Genomic DNA, 25,873 nt, shown 5'->3' with positions numbered 1-25,873 from the left:
TCCAATTTTGTCATTACTGGAAATTGTCCTTTAGATTGGAAAGCAGAACTTTAGAGATAGAGGTATTAATTCCATAAGGAGAGAGATGAAGAAAGAGAGAGAGAAACAAGGAAAGACAGAAGGAAAGGGAGAGAGCTAAAGAGAGGTTGAGATTACTTTAGAAAAAGCAGAGGCATTAGCATACTAAAAATTGACTTTTTATAAATAAGAGAACTGCTTGACATTTACAGTATAAAGTTAGAAAGCAGTTTTTTAGACTATATCATTCAGTTTTAGATGATGTTTCTCCAAATAAAAGTAAATGTTGCTGGACCCAAGTTCTCCGTAAATGTGCAAGTTTTCCAGAGAGAAAGTGAATCCAACCCTGCAGGTCAACTTCGTAGAGCTCAAGCCATCATTTGCTGATGTCATCATCATTTGCTGATAGCAAACGTGTTTAGGGACAGATTAGCATAAGCACAAAAGTCTGTCCACAGGTGATCACGTTAAAGACCTTGGTGGAGTGGTATAGAAACCTCAGCTATGTATGAGACGTGTTGGACATACTGGAAACCCGTTCTGACAGACTGTCCAAATCTTTTCTGGACATGCTCCATCTTTGAGGCACCAGACACCAAATCAGTGCCTTGAAGTAGGGATCTCATGTAGGCGTGGAGGTCGCCAGAGAACCCAAGTCAAACATGCATCCTAACATCATTTCTGCTTAAGTTCACTATGTGCCGATTCCTGGCAACTGAACTATAAGTTAAGGAGTTAACCATAGACAGCTACCTGCCAATAACTGAGCTTTTAAAGAAAATACATAATTAAACATCTTCCCAAACTTGGGGCAGGCTTATTTTTGACTTGGGAAAGCAGATCCATTACAGAAAAACTAAACGGTATTAATAGCATCCCCCCCTTCACTTATTTTGTTAACACTGTTGGAGTTTTGAGAAAGCCAGCTTCCCACCTTATCAAAAATTAATTATTGTGTTCAAGTCAAACCCAAGATAAATAGGAAGCATTTCTTGAGGACAAAATAATAAAATTTAGTTTTGGACCCAACTGAAATAAAAATGCAAGAGCACATATTCCTTCATCCGTTCATTAATTACTTTTATTTTATGCCTATAACGGCCAAAGATTCTAGATTCTAGATTTGGTGAGTCATACAGAAATATGTGACAGGTAGTTTAAGCCCTGGAGTTTACTATGTTGTGTAGAATATAGTAATAACAGCTAATATTTTTTGTGTACTTACTACATGCTAGATAGTTCTCTAAAATTTTACTATGGCTTATTCTCACAACCGCCGTATAAGGTATATACCAGTGTTAGAAATATGCTTAACTTGCCCAATGTCATTTAGCTAGTTGGACACAGACCTGGGCCTAGAAGAGAAGAAATTTGGCTCCAGAGTCTGCAGCCTAAACTGTTTTCTTTACCTGCATGGAGCCCCAGTACACATAGGGCAGGAATCAGACTCAGAGGCTGATGGGGTCAGGCCATGAATTAAGCAGGCCAGTGGGTTGGTATCAATCGAAAACAGCCTCTCTTCAGTTCTAAGAGACTGCTGCTAGATACACCAACTTTTCAGGAGCCATCAGAAATCTGAATTGTTATATGAAATATTTCTATTTTTATATGTTGGAAACTAATTGAGAATTTCAAAACTATTGTTCAGGCCAAATTAAATGTCTGCAGACCATATTCTACCCAGTGACTGTGGGTGTGCGTCTCTTGGCTTACAGAATAAAGTCCAAAACATTCATGCAGCTTTTAAGGCTTCCCAAATCCTGGCTCCCATCTACCTTATTCCCTATAGTAGTTCTCCCTGCATCACACCACTTCCACCCCATCCTCAGTCGTTATCCCACCGGACGTCTCATCCTCCCCAGAATGCCCCCCACCACGTACATCCTGCCTCGGGGCCAGGGCCCACTCTATTCTGCCACCTGGGCTGCTCTTCTTTTGGCACTAGTCTGCTTCAAGGCCCTGCAGGAGGTGCCACATGGGTGAGACCTTGAAGGATGGTTAAATATCAACAGGTAAAGAAAGAATTGGCAAGGGATTTCTATTTAGAAGGAACAGCATTAACAGATATACAGAAATAGGAAAACAAAAGATGTTGAAAACCACCAAACACCTCCAAATATTTTAAAAGGCCTCTGGCCCTTGGAATCTGCTCCTATAAAGAAAACTCTAATTTCTGACATTCTGGACATCCACGGTCCTTCTAAGAGAGTCCTTTGCATAAGGATCACTGATGATTTAAGGTTTATTCAAACAGTCCAGATAAATATTTATGTATAGCCATAAGCAAATCCACAAGGAAAAATGTAATTCAAAACAGATGTTTCGTTAAAGCTCCTTTCAGCTGGTGATAAGGTTTCTGGCTTCAAAAAGGTTTTGAAAATAAAGTGACCAATTAATATTTTAAACTCTAAGAAGGCTCTAACAATCAAGGAAGCTCTGAAAGTTATCATTTGACGGTGTTGCCAGTGAAACCTGGCCATATTGACAAGGGTGAGTCTTGGGCCCAAAGTCAATCTCAGATTTATCCCTGAGATAAGAGCCAGGAACACAGGAAAATAAAATTTGGCTCTCAGTTTAAAGCTGAGAGTAAGTATTGTTCTAAAGTGTTGGAATCCTCAATGTTTATTTTAGTCCACAGCTCTAGAGCTAAACCAGAGGGGTCTTGATATCAGGATAGCTTTACAGGAACCTTTTAAATACTAATATCGCTACTATTATTACTACTACTTCTATCACCATGAACAACAACTTGCCATCATCTTTAATTGGGCATTTATTATGTCTAGAACTGTGCTAGTTCCTTTGCATAGATTATAACTAATCTTTTTTTAAGCTCTAATCTCAGATAACTGATTTTTAAAAAATTTTTTCTCATTTTTAAAAAAATTAAATGATATTGGAGTATAGTTGCTTTACAATGTTGTGTTAGTTTCTGCTTAAAGCAAAGTGAATCTGCTATACATATACATATATCCACTCTTTCTTAGATTCCCTTCCCATCTAGGTTACCACAGAGCACTGAGTAGAGTTCCCTGTGCTACACAGTAGGTTCTCATTAGTTACCTATTTCATATATACTAGTGTACATATGTCAATCCCAATCTCCCAATTCATCCCACCCCCACCTTTCCCCCCTTGGTAACCATAAGTTTGTTTTCTACATCTGTGACTCTATTTCTGCTTTGCAAATAAGTTCATCTGTACCATTTTTCTAGATTCCACATATAAGTGATATTATATGATATTTGTCTTTCTCTGACTTACTTCACTCTGTATGACAATCTCTAGGTCCATCCATGTCACTGCAAATGGCATTATTTTGATCCTTTTCTTGGCTGAGTAATATTCCATTGTGCATATATACCACATCTTCTTCTTCTTCTTTTTTTTTTTTTAATACCACATCTTCTTTATCCATTCCTCTGCTGATGGACATTTAGGTTGCTTCCGTGTCCTGGCTATTGTAAATAGTGCTGCAATGAACTTTGGGGTGCATGTGTCTTTTTGAATTATGGTTTTCTCAGGGTATGTGCCCAGTAGTGGGATTGCTGGATCATATGGTAGTTCTGTTTTTAGTTTTTTAAGGAAGCTCCATACTGTTCTCCATAGTGGCTGTATCAATTTACATTCCCACCAACAGTGTAAGAGGGTTCCCTTTTCTCCACACCTTCTCTAGCATTTACTACTTGTAGATTTTTTGATGATGGCCATTCTGACTGGTGTCAGGTGATACCTCATTGTAGTTTTGATTTGCATTTCTCTAGTAATTAGTGATGTTCAGCATCTTTTCATGTGTTTTTTGGCCATATGTATGCCTTCTTTGGAGAAATGTCTATTTAGATCTTCCACCCATTTTTTGATTGGGTTGTTTGTTTTTTTGGTATTGAGCTGCATGAGCTGCTTGTATATTTTGGAGATTAATTCTTTGTCTGTTGTTTCATTTGCAAATATTTTCTCCCATTCTGAGGGTTGTCTTTTCATTTTGTTTATGGTTTCCCTTGCTGTGCAAAAGCTTTTAAGTTTCATGAGGTCCCATTTGTTTATTTTTGTTTTTATTTTCATTATTCTAGGTGGTGGATCAAAAAATATCACTGTGATTTATGTCAACGAGTGTTCTGCCTATGTTTTCCTCTAAGAGTTTTATAGTGTCTGGCCTTACATTTAGGTCTTTAATCCATTTTGAGTTTATTTTTGTGTATGGTGTTAGGGAGTGCTCTAATTTCATTCTTTTACATGTTGCTGTCCAGTTTTCCCAGCACCACTTATTGAAGAGACTTTTTTTTTTAACATTTTTATTGGAGTATAATTGCTTTACATTGTTGTGTTAGTTTCCGCTGTATAACAAAGTGTATCAGCTATACATATACTTATATCCCCATATCCCCTCCCTCTTGAATCTCCCTCCCACCCTCCCTATCCCATCCCTCTAGGTGGTCACAAAGCACCAAGCTGATCTCCCTGCGCTATGCGGCTGCTTCCCACTAGCTATCTATTTTACATTTGGTAGTGTATATATGTCAATGCCACTCTCTCACTTCATCCGAGCTTACCCTTCCCCCTCCCCATGTCCTTAAGTCCACTCTCTACATGTGCGGAAGAGATTATCTTTTCTCCATTGTATATTCTTGCCTCCTTTGTCACAGATTAGGTGACCATAGGTGTGTGGGTTTATCTCTGAACTTTCTATGCTGTTCCACTGATCTATATTTCTGTTTTTGTGCCAGTACCATACTCTCTTGATTACTGTAGCTTTTTAGTATAGTCTGAAGTCAGGGAGCCTGATTCCTCCAGCTCCATTCTTCTTTCTCAAGGTTACTTTGGCTATTTGGGGTCTTTTGTGTTTCCAAACAAATTAAAAAAATTTTTGTTCTAATTCTGTGAAAAATGCCATTGGTAATTTGATAGGGATTGCACTGAATCTGTAGATTGCTTTGGGTAGTACAGTCATTTTCACAATATTGATTCCTCTAATCCAAGAACATGGTATACCTCTCCTTCTGTTTGTGTCATCTTTAATTTCTTTCATCAATATCTTATAGTTTTCTGAGTACAGGTCTTTTGCTTCCTTAGGTAGGTTTATTCCTAGATATTTTATTCTTTCTGACGTGATGGTAAATGGGATTGTTTCCTTAATCTCTCTTTCTAATCTTTCATTGTTAGTGTATAGGAATGCAAGAGATTTCTGTGTATTAATTTTGTATCCTGCTACTTTACCAAATTCATTGATGAGCTCCAGTAGTTTTCTGGTAGCATCTTTAGGATTTTCTATGTATGGTATCATGTCATCCGCAAACAGTGACAGTTTTATGTCTTCTTTTCCAATTTGTATTCCTTTTATTTCTTTTTCTTCTCTGATAGCTGCAGCTAGGACTTCCAAAACTATGTTGAAGAAAAGTGGTGACAGTGGACATCCTTGTCTTGTTTTTGATCTTAGAGGAAATGCTTTCAGCTTGTCCCATTGAGTTTGATGTTAGCTGTAGGTTTGTCATGTATAGCCTTTATTATGTTGAGGTAGGTTCCCTCTAAGCCCACTTTCTGGAGAGTTTTTATCATAAATGGGTGTTGAATTCTGTCAAAAGCTTTTTCTGCATCTACTGAGATGATCATACTGTTTTTATTCTTCAATTTGTTAATGTGGTGTATCATATTGATTGATTTGCATATATTGAAGAATCCCTGCATCACTGGGATAAATCCCACTTCATCAGGGTGTATCATCCTTTTAATGTGTTGTTGGATTCAGTTTGCTACTATTTTGTTCAGGAGTTTTGCATCTATGTTCGTCAGTGATATTGGCCTGTAATTGTCTTTTTTTGTGTGCTATCTTTTTCTGATTTTGGTATCAGGGTGATGGTGGCCTCATAGAATGAGCTTGGGAGTATTCCTCCCTCCGCAATTTTTTGGAAGCGTTTCAGAAGGGTAGGTGTTAGTTCTTCTCTAAATGTTTGATAGAACTCACCTGTGAAGCCATCTGGTCCTGGACTTTTGTTTGTTGGGAGTTTTTAAATCACACTTTCAATTTCATTACTTGTGATAGGTCTCTTCATATTTTCTATTTCTTCCCGGTTCAGTCTCGGAAGGTTGTACCTTTCTAGGAATTTGTCCATTTCTTCTAGGTTGTCCATTTTATTGGCGTGTAGGCTGCTTGCAGTAGTCTCTTATGATCCTTTGTATTTCTACGGTGTCCATTGTAACTTTTCCTTTTTCATTTCTAATTTTATTGATTTGAGTCCTCTCTCTTTTTTTCTTGATAAGTCTGGCTAAAGGTTTATCAATTTTGTTTATCTTCTCAAAGAACCAGCTTTTAGTTTCATTGATCTTTGCTATTGTCTTCTTTGCCTCTACTTCATTTATTTCTGCTCTGATCTTTATGATTTCTTTCCTTCTACTAAGTCTGGGTTTTGTTTGTTCTTCTTTCTCTAGTTGTTTTAGGTGTAAGGTTAGGTCGTTTATTTGAGATTTTTCTTGTTTCTTGAGGTAAGATTATATCTAATCTTTACAATTGTTCCCTTTTTCCAGCCTAGGATACTGCTGTCAGAAAGATGAAGGAACTTGCCCAAGTCTCATAGCTTGTAAACAGTTAAACTAAGATTCAAACCCAGGTCTGTCACCTGATTTTCTACCAGAAGAAGGTAACACATAGCATCATAGGCATCTCATGAAAGAAGGCCACCACCCCTACCTCCTCTTACACCTGCTGCCCTTTCCCCTCTGGTGCCATAGGGGGTCCTCTAATGCTTTAGTGCACTAACTTGGTCACAGGGGTGGGAAATTTGCTGCAGGGCACTAGCCCCCTGAGGGAGTGAAATGAAAGTGGAAGGAAAAATGAGCATGGGAATTGAAAGATGGGAGAGGAAACCTCCTCCGGATACTGATATGGAAAGAAAAGTTTTGTTTTGTTGAATCTTCTTAGCACTGCCACGTATTTCTACAATGACCCACCACACAGTCTGTCAAGATATGTGGCAATCTGTATTTCACAGCCCACAGGAAAATCTGGCCCACAGTCGGCCCTAATAGGGAGGCTGTTTCTCTGGCTCATCAATTCTGAGGTCAGCCTGACTGGCTCCAAGCCCTGGGGCCGCAAGGATGACACACGGGAGAAATATGTGCTCATTTTCCCCTCTTGCGAGGTGCCAGCTCCCCTTGAGCTGCCTGAGTCACGAAGGTTCCGATCTCTCTGAGTCTGAATCCTCACTGAAGTGGCCCAGGATGAAGCAGCTTCTCTGGGGGTGTGTTAAAGCTGCTGGGTAAAAACATCTGCACCAGTAAGATCAATCTCCTGCCTCCCTCATAGGGGCTTCTTTTTACACAACAACAGGCTAGCTGTGCTAAAGAATGTCAAAGAAAAGCCTTGTGAGAGCTTTGCCATACGCAGGCCAAATTAAATTAGGGGCTGAGGGGCGTAATCCTCACTATTGTACTTATCAGCATTAAAATGGAGGATTACCATCAAGGGAACAAAGGCCCCCCAACACAAAAGACTACTTCCGTTCTGTCATTCACTGTACACAGTTATGGGCTCACACAGGAAGTGGAGCAGAGAAGCACCAGGCCAACCACTGACTTCGACTTGCAACGTGAGGCTTCCTTCTCCCCAGCCAAGTGAGCCCTGCCCCACCACGCACCCATGGGAACACCTTTCCCATGAGGCCAGTGGCTTTCTCCCAAGATTTGGTGCTGGAATCTTCTCCACCAATCACAGGGTAAGAGTTTGATGCTGATCAGAGTTTACTCCTTAGCTGGCTGTGATTTAAGATGGGTACATATATACAATGGAATACTACTCAGCCATGAAAAGGAACGAAATTGGGTCATTTGTAGAGACGTGGATGAACACAGAGACAGTCATACAGAGTGAAGTAAGTCAGAAAGAGAAAAACAAATATTGTATATTGACGCATATATGTGGAATCTAGAAAAACGTACAGATGAACTGGTTTCCAAGGCAGAAATAGAGACACAGATGTAGGGAACAAACGTTTCCCACCAAGGGGGGAAAGTGGTGGGCAGGGGGTGGTGGTTGTGGTGGGATGAATTGGGAGATTGGGATTGACATGTATACACTAATATGTATAAAATAGATAACTAATAAGAATCTGCTGTATAAAAAATAAAGGAAAAAAAAAGTTTTGCTGAGATGACAGTTATAGAGAACATAGAATAGAAAAAGCCCTGGGCTAGGCATTTGGAACCCTAGAGAGGCAGCAGAATGTACTGGTTATAGGTGTGGGCCCTGGAGGTAGAACACCTGTGTTCAAATCTTTACTCTGTCACTTTACTGACTAGGTGACAATGGCAAGTTCCTTGTACTCTCTAAATGTCAGAAATTATACTGGGTAACATCTTACTGAAAAACCTGAACAAACTTTTTGGCCAATCCAATATAATATGCACTTCTCCCATAGGGTTGTTGTGAGGATTAAAAAGAATCATGCATGTGAAACACTTAGCATAGTGCCCAGGGAGTTGTTAACAAATATCAAATATTAGTTGTTATTACTGTTGGAGACAGAAGATCCAGATTCAAACCCCAGACCTGCCATTTACTCTCTGTGACACTGGGTGACCCCCGTGCTAGCTGACTGGGGCAGGAGTAGGTAAATCTGATGCCTCCAACCCAGCACTCATCTCTGGTCCAGCATTTGGGAGCTACTTGATTAGCCTTCCCCATGTTCGGTTTACTCATCAAGAACACCACCCAAAGGACCCGTGTGTGAGTTATGTGAGATAATTGTGGGAAAGACTGCCATCGCCATAAATGTTGGGTGACCTCAACACGTCCCTGTCGTACCATCCTCACAGTATTTCTTGTCATGTCTGGGTCTTCCTTATAAACTCTTCCTCTGATTTTGCCTTCCCTCCATCATTCCCCAGTACTTATCTGCTCCTATCACTACCCCTTCAGGACTCTTCTGGAAAACTTTGCTGGTTGCTTCTCCAACCCCTTTATTCTTTGAGTACTTTCTCTTGCAGCTGAAAACGCTCACTTTCCCAGCCTCCCTTGCAGCTCCCCTGTGGAGCCACCTCTGCAAATTCTGGCTGATGAGATGGGATGGGAATGTCCTGGGGACTTCTGGGAAAGGTCTCCCTCCTAACAAGAGAGAGATTCCTGAGGAGAGGCCCCTTTACATCCATCTCTTCTTTCCTGATTTGGACAATGCTGTGTGAACAAGTGATACTTAGCACACTGCTTCAGCCACCTTGTGCCCCAAAGTAGGGGTATCACTGACGTGCTGAGATAGCAGAGCAAACAGATGGAAGGAGCCTGTGTCCACATCCCTGAGTGGCCAACCCAGCACTGGAACTTCTCTCTTTGGACCTCTTATCCTGAGGGATCCTTGAATCTATTGAGTTCTGTTACTTGCCGCTGAGAGCATCACCATTGGCATGACCCAGTTCTCTTCTCATTATGCTCTGCCTGCCCCCCCCCGCCCCCCAAGATTTCCTTCCTTTCAATCCCTGACTTGATCCATCCACAGGGCATTGAGGTGACTATCAAACACAGCGGGAAAAATGAGCCCCCAGCCCCCTGGGGCAGGGATGTCCTGAAACACTATCTGATACGTTATTCTGGATTCTGTTGTTGCCACCACCACTTAAAGATTGAGGAGGAAGAACATTTCTTTCATAAAAATCTGAATTCTGAAGAGTGGTCTTGGAAGTCAGCTTGACTAACTTATTGAGACCCACTGCATGTACTGGAAATAGGAAGAATGAAGACTCAGCCCTCACCCTTGAGAAGCTGACCTAGCACATGGTCAACCACAACACCAGGCAAAAACAGGAAGAGCCACAGAGAGTGATACACCAAAGTGTGGTCTGAGGACACAGTCTGTGAACGTTACCACTCACAATGTCGTAAGGGCTAGCACCAGAATGCAAATCAATTCAATTCATTACCAAGTATCTTGTTTCATTTGGCTGAGATTACGTGTGTGTGTGTGTGTGTGTGTGTGTGTGTGTGTGTGTTTGGGGGGGGTTGGTGACAAAACTTTCCTGATGAAGAAAGCAGTGGATTAATTTACATTTGGACACAGCTCATTATTTTGTTGTGAACCAGCACGCTGGGTAGTACTGTCATAAATGGACTGTGATGGTTCAAGGAGTGTTAGAGAGAATTAGGGTCTCTGTGAAAGAAACGGATATGATGATGTATCTTGATGAAATAGGTAAGAACTGAACAGAAAGGAGTGGGAAGAGAGAACAGAAGTAGGTACACTGGTAGGAACAATATGAAGTCTGACTCCAGGTAGCCAGAGGGTGCATATAGGGTCATACAGGAGGTGAGTCTGGAGGACAAACTGGAGTGAGACAGGGAGGGGCTTGCAATAGCAGACTGAGGAGTCTGAACCTCTTTTGGTCTAAAATGGGAAGCCATTAATGTTCTCTGAAAAGTCAGAGTAGCTTTAGGACAACTGATCAAGTGTCAGAAATGAGAGCTGGTCTGTAAAGAGGAGCGAGTGGAGAGAGAGACAGAGATAGACGTAGGCCTGGGCCTGGGAAGGATGATAAGGAAGTGACTGGAATGGGGTTAAGTGAGAGGTAGGGATCAAAAATGAGCACCAGGTTTGAAGACCAGGTCACAAGAGAGCACTGACAGAAGTGGCAAGGTCAGGTGAGCCGGAGGAGGTGGTTGGTGGACTTTTCTATTGAGGCTCTGGTATGTGGATCAGGAATCCATGGGCAACAGGAGGTGGGTGTAGGAGTGTGGAGCTCAGAACAGAGATCTGATAATCACACTCACTCATCTGAGAGCTGGCACCAGAATACGCTAGTGAGAGAGGATATCACCCAAGGGAGAAGTAGAGAAAGAAGACAGTCAAGGATTTAGAGAACTGTATACATTTCAAGGTGGGTGAAAGAGAATAAGGATAAAGATGGAGTACATCTTGGAGAAAGAAGGTGAGGACCGCAGTGCTGTAGAAACCCACGGAAGAGTCTGGTCCAAGGAAAGCACAGCACATGGCACTGAGAGCTGTAGAGAGTGATGAATATGAGGCTCCTGTGGCTGGGAGCTGAGCTTCCCAAGGATTGTTTGAGGGATGTGGTGAGGGCACAGATCATATTTCAGGTTTAGGGAGGGAGGGGTTGGTGAGGGAGTGAGGCAACTGAGCTGGATGTCAGTCTGAGGAAGTCTGATGGTCAAATAAGAAGAGGGAGCGACAGGGCCAAGGGCAGGCTTTTGTTAGAATGGGGAGAGGAATCAGCAAAAGGGGAAGAGGCAGCAGAAAGAGAAGATGTGGCAGGAGGGGCTGGGCTACCTGATGATGGCCGGGCCTGGAGGGCAGGGACACCACAGAGGGGTGAGCCAGGGAGGGAACCTACAGTCTTTTGAGATGGGAGCAAAGGAAGAAAGGACAGCTGAACAGAAGGAGCGATTCTAAGGTGGAAGGAAGGGCGTGGATGTTGCTCACAGCACTGTCCTGATATTCTGAGTAAAGTCAGTCATCAGCTGAGGTTGACGGCAGTCAGGCTGGGGCTGGAGCCATTTCCCAAACTGGTTCACTGACGTGCCCAAGATCAAAGAACTGCAAAATGCTAGCTTTAGGACCAGAACCCAAGTCTTCCACCTGCCAAGTTCAGTGGTCTTTCTGCTGCAATGGAAATTCTAAACTTTGTTATTCTAATATGAGATGTTAGGTCTATACTATTTCATCAAGTACCCTTAAATAAGCCATTCTGACTATTTAGGAAAGGACAATCTGCCCTCCACATGCGTGGGTTTCGCACACATCCAAGGTTGGTTGAATTTGCGGTTGGGAAACCCATGGATACGGAGGGCAGACTCTACCGTGACATTTTATATATAAGGGACTTGAGCATCTGCAAGTTTTGGTGTCCATGGGGGCTCCTGGAACCAATGCCCGCGGCTACCGAGAGACAACTTCAGTCTACTTTGAAAGCAGCTCGAGCAGTTTGAGACCACTAGTGAAGGACTGAGGATTTAATTTGTCAAGTTTCAAAAATATTAATAAGATGTCTCAGAAAATTAAGAATTATTTTTAAAAGTTACAAATCAAGGCCACCTCTTTTTCCAGGTGAAAATATGCGAAGAACTTTCTAATGGCCTGCTTATTTCTCCAAAATCCTGGAGTAAACTTGTAATAAAAATGATACACCCTTTTTTTTTTTTTTTTTTTTTGATACACCCTTTTTGCACTAGCTTAAGCCCACAGTTTTGTTTAACCTCAGGCCTACTGCCTTTTTAGGCTAGGCAATTCTTTGCTGTGGAGGCCTGTCCTATGTACTGTAGGATGTATAGCAGCAGCCCTGGCCTCTACCCACTAGATGCCCTTAGCACAAGCCCCTCTGCGGAAAGTTGGGACAACCAGACATGTCCCCAGAAGCAGAGGGGGAGGGGGCAAAACTGCCCCCAGGTGAGAACCACTGCTTTAACCTAATGAGGCCAAGTACAGGTTTCACCATGAGGAGAACCCACAAGAGAGGGTTGTAGTCAGGTTGCCCTGTGGAACAAAGACTTTTGCCCACAGAGTAATGACCTCTGACATGGAAGAATCTGATGGGCAACGCTTTTTGGCTCCACTGTCTCCAACTCACCAAAAGAACACAGTGTAAGAAATACTGTTGTTTCATTATCCACTGGAATGAAATCTTATGGATAAGACTCACCGATCTTTCTCAGCGATAGCTGGAGAGTTGCTTGAAGTCTCTGCATGGCCATTGCTGGGTTCTGCTTGTGGACTGCTTTTACGATCGACAGAGCCCCTCAGAACTGAGAGAAAGCAAATGAGTACTTAGAGACTAAGGATAAACTCAGAAGTAGGCAGGGTTTACTCTCCGCCACACCTCTCTCCCCGTCCTCGTGCTGCTCTCTGACTTTCTGCAGCCTTTGTCTAGGACACCTCATCAAAACTGACCTGTTCTGTGATTACAGGCCTTGCTCAGTACTCGGTCCCAGCCAGCAAATTGGATAAAATGACTCATCTATAGGAAAACAAGCTACCTCTCTTTGACAACAGATATAAAGAGTGGGCAGGTTGGAAGCCCCAAGGTGAGGTAGATGGTGAAGGCAGCAGCACGCAGTAGCTGGAATGGTGCACTGCTAGACAGAGTTAGGAGACCAGCCTCCACTCCCGGCTGGGCTGGGCAGGGCTGCCCGCTGATGAGGACAGTGGTCGAGAAACACTGTCACAACATGGCTAGGATTACGGTAACTAGGGAATCATTCCAGGAGGAACTCAGTTCTGTATTGTGATTGAGGACAGCTTACTGGTGAGTTTCTCAAGAGTCGGGGGTCACAAATACACTTCCTCCTTCCTGTGACCATGGCAGCCATGACTGACTAATCATGGCCCCTCTCTCTTGAACTTTCATTCGGCTTCAAGTTCCTTTCTAACACAACGTTTCACATCAGTGGTTCTCAAAGTATGGACCCCACATCATCACGGCTAATCGAGAACACATCTCATGAAGCATCAACATCGCCTAGAGACTTGTTAGAAATGCAAATTCTTGGGTCCCAGCCCTGACCTAAGTGAACCAGAAAGTCCAGGGGTGGAGACTGGCAATATGTGTTTTTAACAAGCCCTTGAGGTAATCAGGATTCATGTTGAAGTTTGGGAGACACTGCTCCAGATCAACAATTCTTAATCCTAGCTGTACATTAGAATCACCCAGGAAGATTTTAAATATGCCTGAACCCAACTCCCAGAGATTCTGAAACTGATCTGGTGTGGGGTTGGCATCATTTTTTAAAAGCTCTCTAGATAATTTTAAAGTGTGGCCAAGGCTGAGAACCATAGTTCCATGTAGTCACTACCAATCCTTCAGGGTTGTAAAGAGACTCTACACTTATTTGCTATCCTTATTTCAGATCATCTAGAAACATCCAAACCAAAATACAACCAATGAAGATAATCTGTAAATTTACCAATTGTGACATATTGTGGAAGGTGCATAAAATATAGAAGGTTGATGTTATAATGATGAAACATATAACACAACAAAAATGGAGTACAGAAAAAGAAATACGGAAATCAATTGTTTTTTGTGTTGTCTATTCTAGAAAGAGTATGCTCTGATTCTACATTATTGGTTTGGTTTCTTAGGCATATTTATCTCTTGTGTAGAAGAAATGTAATGCTTTTTCACTATCAGTGGTAGATAAGACCATCTGTTGTTGTTATTACTATTGCTATAAACACCAAAGGGATAAAGAGAAAATTTTATATGGAACATTATTACATTTTTATTATTATACACACACACACAAACATTATGACCAAACAGTGAAGCAACAATATTAAAAGAAGGGGGAAAAAAAGGAGAAATCAAGAAAAACAGCCTTTTAGAATTTCATGAGCTGATCCCCACCCCTGCCCCCCCGCCCCCACCTTCTCTAGATAGATGAACTCCTCTGGTTAGAGGACCAGGCAGGTTTCCTCTCCTGGAGATTCTAAAACATTGTTTGGCCCAAGCTCACTTGTAATACTGTGCTAAGCAGCATAAAATCAAGAACTGACATAAAAAAAAAAAAGAGAAGCCCACTTCAGGGGCACAAATATCTGTTTCCTTATTAAGAAGGAAAATCAACACAACTCATTTTTAACCTTGTTCTCTGGCCCAGTTCAGCAGCACCAAGGGCTACCACTCACTGATCAAACCTTAGATGGTCTTGCCATGTGGGAAGTTGAGGGTGCTATTGTCTGCACCTATTTTGAGATCCTCAGTATGAAAAGGAGCAATTCGGAGAAGAAGAAGCACAAGCAAAGCTAGGAAAGACCATCAACCCATTTTGGTTTGGGGCTCTCCTTAGGAAGGTGCCCTTTCCACTACCAGGAAGAGAGAAGGCAGTAACACCTTTATTTGGGGCTTAGCAAAATGCCCTCAGTTACTTTGCCTGGGTTTCCAGTAACAACCCATAGAGTTTCTATTCGTGTAATTAAAGGGAAAACTCATTCCTTGTTTCTTATTCACTTGCACTTCAGTCATCAAAATATTGATTTTTTAGAGTTATTTGAAGTTTAAAAACCAAACAGAAACTTACAGAATATTCTTATTAAAGCTTAGATGAAGTCTGCCCCTCCATCTCCCAGCTCTGCCAGAAGAGCAGGGATAAGGATTTGGGTCAGAGTAAAGAGATAAACTTAAATAAGAAGGAAGTAATCATTATGTTGTACACCTGACACAAACATAATGTTGTAGGTCAATTATACCTCAATTTTAAAAGTTTTTCTTTTAATGAATAAAAAATAAGAAGGAGGTTGTCAAACCATTGAGTTCAAAGCAAAATCCTAAATTGTCAAATATTGTTAAATATGTCTGGTGACAGTTGGAATCACCTGGCATCTCTCTGGCAAATTAATTGTTAAACAAGGAGACTGGAGAAATGGAGCTATGGAGAAAAACAGTAGAGTAAAATACGGTGATTCATGCTAAGTGAGTAGATCAGGTTAAAGGAATTAGACCAATGACATGGCTGAGAAAACTAAATGATGAACTTCAATAGTTCACAAAATATCAGACATGAGGTATGTGCAGGTGTGACCACAGAGGCTCCTCCAGACATGGGTCTCCAGTCTTCAGGGAAGCATCCTTATGTATTCTGGTTAAGTGGAATAAAGAAATACTGGGAGGGACTTCTCTGGAGGAGTTGAATCCTTCCAAAATCAGGCTGAACTCTAGAGCCATTCATATTTCCCAGGAAAATTGAGCCAATTCTCCACTGGACCATTTTGAAATAAGATGAAAAAGCATTTGACCATCAGGAGGAAAAAAAAAAGAAAGAAAACAACATAGCAGGTGTTGCAAACTCAAAATGCCTTTGGGGTCATTCAGGTAACACGAATATGTGTAGTGTCAGGCAGAGGATGGGGAGTAGTGGGGTTTGTGGTGAGCCAGAGGACGTACACCCCATCTGAAGACATTCGGGTTCAATATTTTTGTAAAAAAACAAAACAAAAACTCTGTGTCTGGCCAAACAAAACATACCTGCGTGCTGATTGCAACAGGAAGACTCCTATTTCTGACTTCTGCTAGGGAGAAAAGGTCTAGACTGCAGGTCTGTAACAGCTAGACATCCTTTTATGAAAATGAAAAGTGTCTCACCGTCTCCACCTCCATGACTCCTCAAGTCCAAGAAACACTGCTGCTCCTGGGGCACTCCCTTTCCTTTTTTTCCCACACCCTAACCTCCTTGCCCCCAGGTAAAGCTCCAGTTGTGTATTTTCTTGAATCCTAGGCTGGGCAGCAGATTCCAAAGGAGCTGGAAGTGCCCAGAGCCTCGTTACTGGGCCTGGTGGAGAAACTAACTACAAACTCTACCGTGAAATCCAGGGCAACTCAGCTTCTCTTTCCATACAATGCTAGCATTAGCGTTAAAGGTTATATTTTTTAAAATCGTAGCTTCTTCTTCAAGCGGAAGTCCAGAGAACTTCAAACTGAAAAATGGGAGGATTCTAATATTTTTTAAATGTTTGAAAACCACTGATTTAGTCCAATTCTCTCATTTTACAATGACGATAATTAAGGGAAGGCTTAGACCAGATAGCCAAGTTTTAACTTCTTGTCCACAGTGTTCCTTCCCCCCATGAATGTTCTCAATATGTTCCAGTGTCAGGACCATAGAAAGACCTTCCTGAGAAGCTAAACTTTCAGAAGGTCTTAAGGTAAATCAGAGAGAAACATGTCAGCGTCTGCTCTAAGAGGATGGGTGGAAAGGAGACAGCTGGTACAGAGAGCTGCAACTAGACCAGTTTCCCCAGTGAACAGGTAACTGGGCACCCAGGACAGCTGTGGAGGGAGGGCTTGAGCTTATCTCTGTCTACTCTCTCCCCTTCTGTGAAATCACCTTGCAGAGTCCCCTGCAAGGCTGCCCCTGAATTTAATCAGCTGTCACCTGTAGGAAAAAAAGAATGCCCGACAGAGAGTCCATATCAGGTGATCATTTCCAGCTCTGGAATCTTCTTTGGAGTGTCCACAAATACAGGACACCCATCCCAAACCTCTAAGGACCTCACCTTTGTGGTCGCCGGGCTCACTGCAGTCTTGAACCTGGGCAGTTCCCCTGGCGCCCCCTGCAACGGTGGGGTGTAGATCACAGCTTTGGTCTGAAGGGCTCCCTGTGGAATGAAACAAAACAGAATCTTCTCTAGGTTATGCCCTACACCTAGACGAATTACCAAAGTGGGAGATACAGTGTGGCTAGGGAAACCCACACTTTTCTTATGGTTTGAGGCTCTGAGGTGATGAATCTCACCCATGGGTTTAGTGTTACTTTGAAGATTTAATACAGTGTGGTTGTGAAAGGGCACAACTATAGGGAACAGGAGAATTAGTAACTGTCTTGGCTGGACTCCCTACTAGCTTGGAGACATTGGGTAGGTTGGGTAACCTCTCTGTCTCACTGATTGCGTTAGTCAAATAGGGAGCTGGGAGACAAACAGAGGTCATGCGTGTACTAGGCCAGGGCTCCTGGTTTGACAACTGGATGGCTTTCCTGTTGCCTTTCAGTTTCCACCTGAGAGTAAAAAGAGAGACAGGTCTCCTACTTCCCTCCAAACATCTGCTCTAGGGCAGGCCTCTTTTGTCATGCTGTCCTGTTCACTGACCTTTGTGGGTCAATGGTCAATTACTCTGCCATGGAAAAAACAGGCTACACACAATTCTTAGTCGAGGAATGTCACCACTGCAGCTTTTCATCATCCAGTTTAGCTTACTTCGCGTTGATGAACACCTAAATACTTCTCTACCAAGACAGCTGATGGCTTGGGTGTACAGGTGCTAAAGGGATGTTCCCGGCTGTCCCATGTCTTCTTCCATGCTCCACGACCCTCAAGGTCACAATGGGTTGAAGATGTCCCAACATCTCAGACCACCTCAAGTATCTGGAGAGACCAGGTCCTTTCCAACTGGATCCCTTGGCTTTAGAAGAAACCATCCTGCCAGCGGGGCCTCCTCTCCACAGAGGAGACCGTCTTCGGGCTCTTCCCTTAGGCATCAACCTAACTCTGTCCCGTCTCCCTTCTCCCTGGCCTGTGATCTAGACCCTGTTTTCTCTCTCGTCTGCACCTCCTCCTAACTCTGGCTGTTTCCAGTTCTGCTGACAGTGCTTCTAGATATGCCATATTAGAATATTTGGGATCTCTGATCTTTCTCCTTTTTTATTTCCTCAGATGTGGTTTTTTTCATGCGTCTCTCTCCCTCTTTCTGGATGGCTCTCCTGCTTCAAGCATTGCTCTCCCACCCAGCCATATCTCTCCATTCCTTTAAGGAGGCCCAGTAAACATTCCCGTGTTAACTAATGCCGGCTAACTCAGACTATACTTAAGGAGGCACACACAGTCCCTACCCTCATGGAGCTTGCATTCTGACACAGAGAGTGAGAATAAAAAGAGATATCTACCTGGAACCTCAGCATGTGTGACCTTACTTGGAAATAGGGTCTGTGCAGATGTAATTAGTTTAAAACGAGGCCCTACTGGATCAAGGTGGGTCTTAAATCCAGCGATTAGTATCCTTATAAGAAGGACACGTGAAGACACAGAAAGACACGGGGAGAATGCATGTGACAACAGAAGCTGAGAGTGAAGTGATGGGCCTAACAAGCCAAGGGATGCCAAGGATTGCTAGGACCCAGAAGGAGCTAGGAGAGGGCTATGGAAAGGCTTCTCCCTCAGAGCCTCCAGTGGAAACCAATCTCAGTGACACCTTGATTCTGGGTTTCTAGTCTCCTGAACTGTGAGAGAATAAATTTCCATTGTTTTAAACTACAAAGTTTGTGGTAATCTGTAGCCCTAGGAAACTACAATAATATGAGAAGGGGGAGCTGATGGATGTTAAGGGTTTAACTAGAAGAAAGAGGAGAAAAAGATCAGGTATGTGCATTCAGCTTGAACTGGCTAGCAAGGCGGGGATGGGGTGGTGGGAGAAAAACTAGGAACAGGAGCTAGGGAAATGGCCATTATTTGCATTTAACAAACACAAATGTATGAATTATGATGTTCCATCCATTGTCCTAAGCCCTTTATAAAAATTAACTCATTTAATCCTCATAGGAACTGTAAAAGACAGAGACCACTATTATTCCCATTTTACAGCTGAGGAAACTGAGGCACAGGGAGGTTAAATGATTTTCCCAAGAAAGTCACACACAGCTAGAGAATGGCAGACTCAGGGTTCAAACCTAAGCAGTTTTGCCCTAAAGTCTGAATTCCTAAATATTACAGGGTACAGCCCATTTATTTAAACATTTAAAAATGATTAACCTCCACTGTCCTATTTTTTAGTTTACAAATGGAAATAAAATTCAGACTATTTCATTCACATGCCTGGGCCTTTAAGGGTCCCACAGATTAGCCGCTGCAGAAGGAGGCTCTGGCCTCGTGTTTGATGACCCACCCAGAGGACAGACTCAGGCATTATTTCCAGCAGGGACGCTGGGTAGGTTTCCTGGTTGGTGATCTAGGCTGGGTAAGCTTTCCTGCCTTCACCACGGACCTGGCAAAGGTGCCCACTGTACCTGGCAGAGAGGGCGCATAAAGATGAGGCACAGAAGCCCAGCCTTCCCCTCCTCACCACTGCGGGCCAATGGCGTGAGGACCCTGTGGCTTCTGGCTGGAGTGACGGCTGGTCAGCAGCCATCTTATCAGAATTTAAAGAGGCCAACTTGTTGGAGGTCCAACAGGCAAATGCCACCAAAAGCAGCACAAAGTCGAATTCTTAAAGAATAGAATCTCATTGACACTTTTTTTCCCCCACTACAGCTGCATCAGAAACCCTGGCCTCCATTTCCACCACACAAAACAAGTCTAGTAATTTTTAGGCCTACGAGAGCATTTTCCACTTTGATTCTTCACTACTTAATTCCAGTTATTATTCCGGTCAAACTTTGACAGAGTTCAAAGAAAGTCTTGTCTGGGAACTGCTTTCTCTAACTTGGAGGCTAAGGAGGGAGGCTTTCCCTCACCCTAGAGGTCAGTTTCTTGCCTATCCTGGAGCATCACTGAGGAATTTCTCTTCCATTCCAGCTTCTAGGGACTGCCTCTCTCTTCTCTCCCAACTCCCAGCGGCCTCAGGTTGGATTCATTTCTTATAATTTATGCTCTGCCTGTTTCCAAAAAGGACTTGCGGGGGGAGCGTCATAGATCATTTGCTCCTGTGGCTGTGTTAGTTGGCTCTATCTTAGTACTCCTCTCAAGCCTGTGGTAGGCGTGTTGGTCTTGGTTCCATCTGAGACTGTCCCCCCTTGTTAAAAAGTGTATTTTTAGAGCAGTTTTAGGTTCACAGCAAAATTGAGGGGAAAGTACAGAGATCTCCTGTAACCCTCTGTCCCCATACATACACAGTCTCCCCATCATCAACATCCCCCATCAAGTGTACATTTGTTACGATTGATGAACCTACACTGACACATCATAAGGTCCCATAATTACCCAGATTGCACAGTTTACATTACAGCTCGCTCCTGGTGCTGTACATTCTATGAGTTTGGACAAAAGTATAATGACATGTGTCCATCATTATGGTACCACACAGAGTATTTTCACTGCCCTAAAAATCCTCTGTGTTCCGCCTATTCATCCCTTCCCACAGCTCCTCACCCCCTGACAACTATTGGTCTTTTTACTGTCTCCATAGTTTTGCCTTTTCCAGAATGTCATACGGTTGGGATCATACAGTATGTATCATTTTCAGGTTGGCTTCTTTCACTTAGTAATATGCATTTAAGATTACTTCGTCTTTTGTGGCTTGATAGCTCACTTTTTTTCAGTGCTGGAAACTATCCCGTCGTATGGATGTGCCACGGTTTATCCATTCGCCTACAGAAGGACATCTTGGTCGCTTCCAAGTTTTGGCACTTAAGAGTAAAGCTGCCTGAATCTGTGCAGGTTTCTGTGTGGACACGAGTTTTCAACTCCTTTGGGAAAACACCAAGAAGAACGATTACTGGATCATACAGTAAGAGCATGTTTTGTTTTATAAGAAACCGCCACACTCTCTTCCAAAGTGGCTGCACCATTTTGCATTCCCACCAGCAATGAGTGAGAGTTCCTATTGCTCCACATTCTCACCAGCATTTGGTGCTGTCGGTGTTCCAGATTTTGGCTATTCTAGCAGGTAAACAGTGGTATCTCACCAATGTTTTAATTTGTATTTCCCTGATGATGTATGATGTGGAGCATCAGACTGTCTTCCTCTCTTCTGAAGGGAAAAAAAGCCAACATTTTTATGTTGTTTTTGTGACCACCCCCAAAGCATCCAGCAGAGTGTTCTTTATAGACAGGATGTTCAGAATGTTTGGGGGGAAGGACAGCAGATCGGGAGTCAGGCCGTCTGAATTGCGGGAGGTTTCTTAGCCACAGTCTGTAAAATGGGATAAAACCGCTAACCTACCTCTCAGGGTTACTATGATAATTACAGGAATAAGGTTAGTGGCAGTCCTTTGCATGAATGTATGAATTGTAAATTGCCATGCAAAAAGTATAAGATGTTATAAAAATAAGCATTTCTATTGGTTAATCAAGAAGGAAACAACTCTTACCTCTAGGATCATTCTGGCTTCTTATAAAACAAAGTTATTTACTTTCCTCTAAATTTTTCTTAAAAAGACAAATTTCTGAAAGTTTATAGTAGCTTTATTCATAATTGCAGGAACTGGAAACAAGTGTCCTTTAGCTGGTAAATGGACACAACTGTGGTACATCCACAGACCAGAATTCAGCTCAGCAATGAAAAAGAACAAACTACTGATAAATGTAACAACACTGATGACTCTCAAAAGCATTATGATAAGTGAAAGAAGCCAGACTCAAGTATCTACATACTGGATGACTCCATTTATATGACATTTTGGAACATGTAAAATTACAGGGACAGGAAAACCATTAGTGGTCACCAGAAGCTGGGGGTGGGGAAGGGATGGACGACAGAAGGGGCACGAGAGAACTTTTGGAAACGTTCCTTTTCTTGATTGTGGAGGGGGTTACCTGACTATATGTGTTCACCCAATTTTATCAAACTGAGTTTTACTCTGTATAAATGATACCTCAGTAAATCTGACTTGCAAAAAGTCACCATAATTTTTAAAAAATAAAAGGATAAGTCCTCCTTATCCTCAAACTGGATTGTTCCTGGACAGCAGGATGCAATTGCTTCTAACCCACGAGGAGGAGAGTCTGGTGAGGAAAGCCTTGCTGTTGACGAGGGACCCTTCACAATCGTTTGCATCACTGACCATAGCTGGTTTTGACACTAAGCACTTGGCTCAAAGTCTGTGAAATTAGCAGGCTCTGGTCGCTTGTACATCTCACCCGTCACAACTTTATTGATGAGAATGGCTACCAGCTGTCACCTCTGCCTCTGCCTCTGTGCTGGGTGATTCAGACTTCATGGCCACAGCAAATCAAGCCGTGATCCTGCAATGGCTCTTCATGTTGGGGTTTGAACTCTTGGCCAAATGGCTGTCGCTCAGTTGTTATGTTGCCAATCACCCGTCACTGTGGGTTAAATGTGACAGGCTCACCAACATCTTCCAACTCTTCAGACATCTGAAAGGCGACTTGCTTTCCACGCCAGCAAATCTGGGTGATATTTAACTCCTGGATTTTAGAATTTCTGACTTCTGGAAGGAGGTGAGGAGGAGACTTGTTATTTTACAGAACAAGTTGCAGAAGGGCCTCAAACCCCTGAGTGGGAAAAATGATGTCAGGAGCACACCACCTAAGTCGGAACAATTTTGAGGTCACTGAAAAATGTATCCACACAAATGAACCAAGCTCTCAGCGTGATGGAGAGTAGCTCTTGATAAAAACAAAACCACCTGAAATCTTTCACATGCTATTGTTGTATTTTAATTTTTCCCTGTCAGATAAGCAAGACATAAGATTTGGAAAATTCTCTCTTTTATAAAGGCTTTATTGTAACTGTATTTGAGATTTGACAGGTACTATTTTTTTCTTCTCCAAAAGTGAGAGAAATAGTTTCGTCTTTTTGAAGTTATAACATTATTATTCTAATCATAGAAGAGTATTTCACAGACAATTTTTTTTCCCCCTCAAGTTAAGTTCATACTTAGGAAGGGGGAACAGAGAGGAAACTAACACTTACTGAATATCTGCCACGTGCCGGGTCCCATGCGGGATGCTTTGTGTATATTATCTGCTATCATCTTCACAACAGTCCTGAGAATTAGACCTTAACGAGCCTCACTTTATAGCTAAGGAAACTAAGGCTCAGAAGTTAAGTAATTGCCCCCAAACCATATGACAAATGGTGGTATAGCCAGGATTTGAAGTCAGTAGTTCTGACTCCAAAGTCCACATGCTTAGGATGGTATATAAAACTCTCCCCAAAGTTCTGACTGGTACTCTATGTCCATGTGCCATATCCAAGATGGAAACCATCTAGTAGGGCATGTTCTACTAGGAAGAGCATCGGGTAAAGACTCAGAAGAGGGCTCTGATACCAGTCATTAGGCTCACGTAACACATAAGGGGAGACAACTTATGCAGACTCTCTGTGCTTCTGTTTCATCTATTTAGGGGGAAACAAAATCTGCCTTTGTACACACAGGAGTCTTTTGAGGAAAAAAGCCTGATAATTCTTGCCATAGCACAGTTAATTTTTCCCCTGAATGTTTCTTTACTGTAACTTGGATAGAGCCCAGTAACTAATAAGGGTTAGAAAATGTGATACCACATTTTATGATTCTATGTGAAAAAACATGAAAAGACATAAAGGCAACTCGAGTGTGTTTTTGACACCATTATTAATCAATTATTACCGATCATAAAGTTGTTGCTTCACTCAATGTTGAGGTGGTAAGGATACCATTTTGGGCACTGCCTTTTTGCAGCCAGATTCTAGAGCTCTACATGAGGTCCATAAAGGAGGAAGCGATCCCAAACTGAAGAGGTTCTATCCATGGGCTTGCTCTGAAATTTAATCTTGAGGCCTGGGGTGCCAACTGCTGCGCCAAAGTTTCATCTTGAGCATTTCCATGCCATGTCAGTATGATATCGGGCACAAGTGGACGTCAAACCCACTTTGGCTTTGCAGCTTCTTCTCTGTGCATTAGATGAATAGTACCCTGCCCTCTGGGTGTTTAATTCTAACATAGGCAATACTTTGATTCCATAGCAAAGGACATGCCTTTGTATCACAGGTTATTTCATGGCAAGAATTCTACTGTTTGTGCCCCTTGAGGTTTGGCAGATCCCATTTCTCAACAGAAACCTTGAAGATATGGCCAGGCCTCCTCTCCGCTATAAACCACTTTCTTGAAGCCATGCTTCCGGGGCTCTCTGTATGTCCTGACCCTGCTCACAGACAAGGCACATTTCCCCAAAGTAAATCACAATGCTTGTCCTCCCAAACACTTTCCCCTCCAAAACGTTATGCCTGTGGTTGTCAGACACCAGCCACAGACCTTTATCTACAGAGAGTCAGAGAAAGCCAGACAGTGCAAGTGGACTCAGCAGGACCCTTGTGTAAGCCTGAAGGGCACCCTGCCTTTGGTTAAGCAGAGCTTTAGAAGACAGTGGAGCTAGTGTGAGTTGACAGTTCACCTCAAGCTCAGATGCTCCAGTTAATTCTTTCCCCTAGATGCTGCTTTACTGTTGTGTGGAAATGGCCTAAAACACCAGAAAAGGATAGGCAGCTGGCTCCTGCCAAGAAGGGTTATATTTTTTTGTGCAAAATGACCAGGAATCTATCTAAGAGATAGAAACAGAGTGAGTAAAGAAACACTGGAATAGAGGTAGAATGACAAATAGAGATGCATAAAGGAGTGACAAAGGGCAGCTTGTTTTCCTTCTGTCTGTTCAAAGTGGACTTGTCTCTCGATGGTACATTCGCTTGACTCTCCTCTACTGTTTGGCTTGTGATCAACAACCTGCTTATGCACAGATTCGACAGACTGAAAAATACCTACCTAATTATCTTCACCTTCAAGAAGCATGGGCCATTCTCAGCGGATATCCTCAGCTATATTTTATAATGATTTTGACTCTTTGGCGTTTTACACAACTCCCTTCCATTGAACGTTGACATAATATAGAGGACCTGATTATACAAACAGCATCCATTTGAGGGAGAGAATGCTTTTTAGGCCTCTGTACTGAAGATGGAAAATTTGAGGCCCCAAATGAAATCCTATTGCTCATCTTGGTAGTAGCTCCAACATAAAGGAGGTAATTAAACAGTAGTTGAAAAAGTGAATGAAAGAAAGAAATTTCCGAATTTAAAATATAGTTGTCCTGCGCACCTAGGGGTATTTCTGGAAATCTCGTTCTAGGAAATTATTGTAACCACCTAGTCATTGCCAACCCACCAACAATGCTAAAGGAAAGTTAGAAAAGCCTTTCAAAGTTAGAAAAGACCAGGAGGAGGCCTTACCCTGAGAGAGATTGAAAAGTTCAGGCAGTTTTAAACACTAAAAACTTGGTTCCAACGTGAGGTAGGGGTCGGGTTTCTATAAGAAGTTAACCTGGAGGAGGGGCAGAGCCTGTCTGGATTCTCTGCTTGCTTTCCTCTCTGGAAGCTGCATTTAAAGCAACTCTCATTGGCTGGAGTCACATGATGCGCTGCCCAGAGGTTCCAGCTGCAGCTGGTTTAAAACGCCTGCTCACAGGCTCAAGGAAGAGGCCCCCTCAGCCTCCGCACGGTTGAGGCTGCCGCTCCAAAAAGCACTCCCCCCAAAGGGCATCACAGGGACAAATGGCCATAGATTTTAGTGCTGTTATCTCCTGGAGGACCGAGGAGGGGAGTAAGTAGGAAGCTGACCAGAGGACAGAGAGAAAGAGAAAATGACAATTTCCACAGCACTGAAGCAATTAGATGAAAAAGTGCTATCAACCAATGGGTTCTTCCTGCTCCAGGGGTGGCTGCGGGG

General features: G+C 42.7%; 1 protein-coding gene across 14 annotated transcripts in view; it reads right to left on the bottom strand.

The window, feature by feature from the left end:
• MYO3B (myosin IIIB) overlaps positions 1-25,873 on the bottom strand; it is a 506,873-nt gene that overhangs the window by 133,519 nt on the left and 347,481 nt on the right. For all 14 annotated transcript variants that reach the window (XM_079925177.1, XM_079925176.1, XM_079925182.1 and 11 more), the window contains 2 exons: positions 17,001-17,102; positions 12,652-12,754 (listed from right to left, as the gene is read on the bottom strand). In XM_079925177.1, the coding sequence (XP_079781303.1) occupies positions 12,652-12,754; positions 17,001-17,102 (205 nt within the window). The remainder of the gene's footprint in view (positions 1-12,651; positions 12,755-17,000; positions 17,103-25,873) is intronic.

This window comes from Stenella coeruleoalba (genome assembly GCF_951394435.1).
Source record: "Stenella coeruleoalba genome assembly, chromosome: 6".
NCBI classification, from domain to species: Eukaryota; Metazoa; Chordata; class Mammalia; order Artiodactyla; family Delphinidae; genus Stenella; species Stenella coeruleoalba.
Note: the sequence above shows the minus strand (reverse complement) of the source record. Positions and strands in the feature narration are given on the sequence as shown.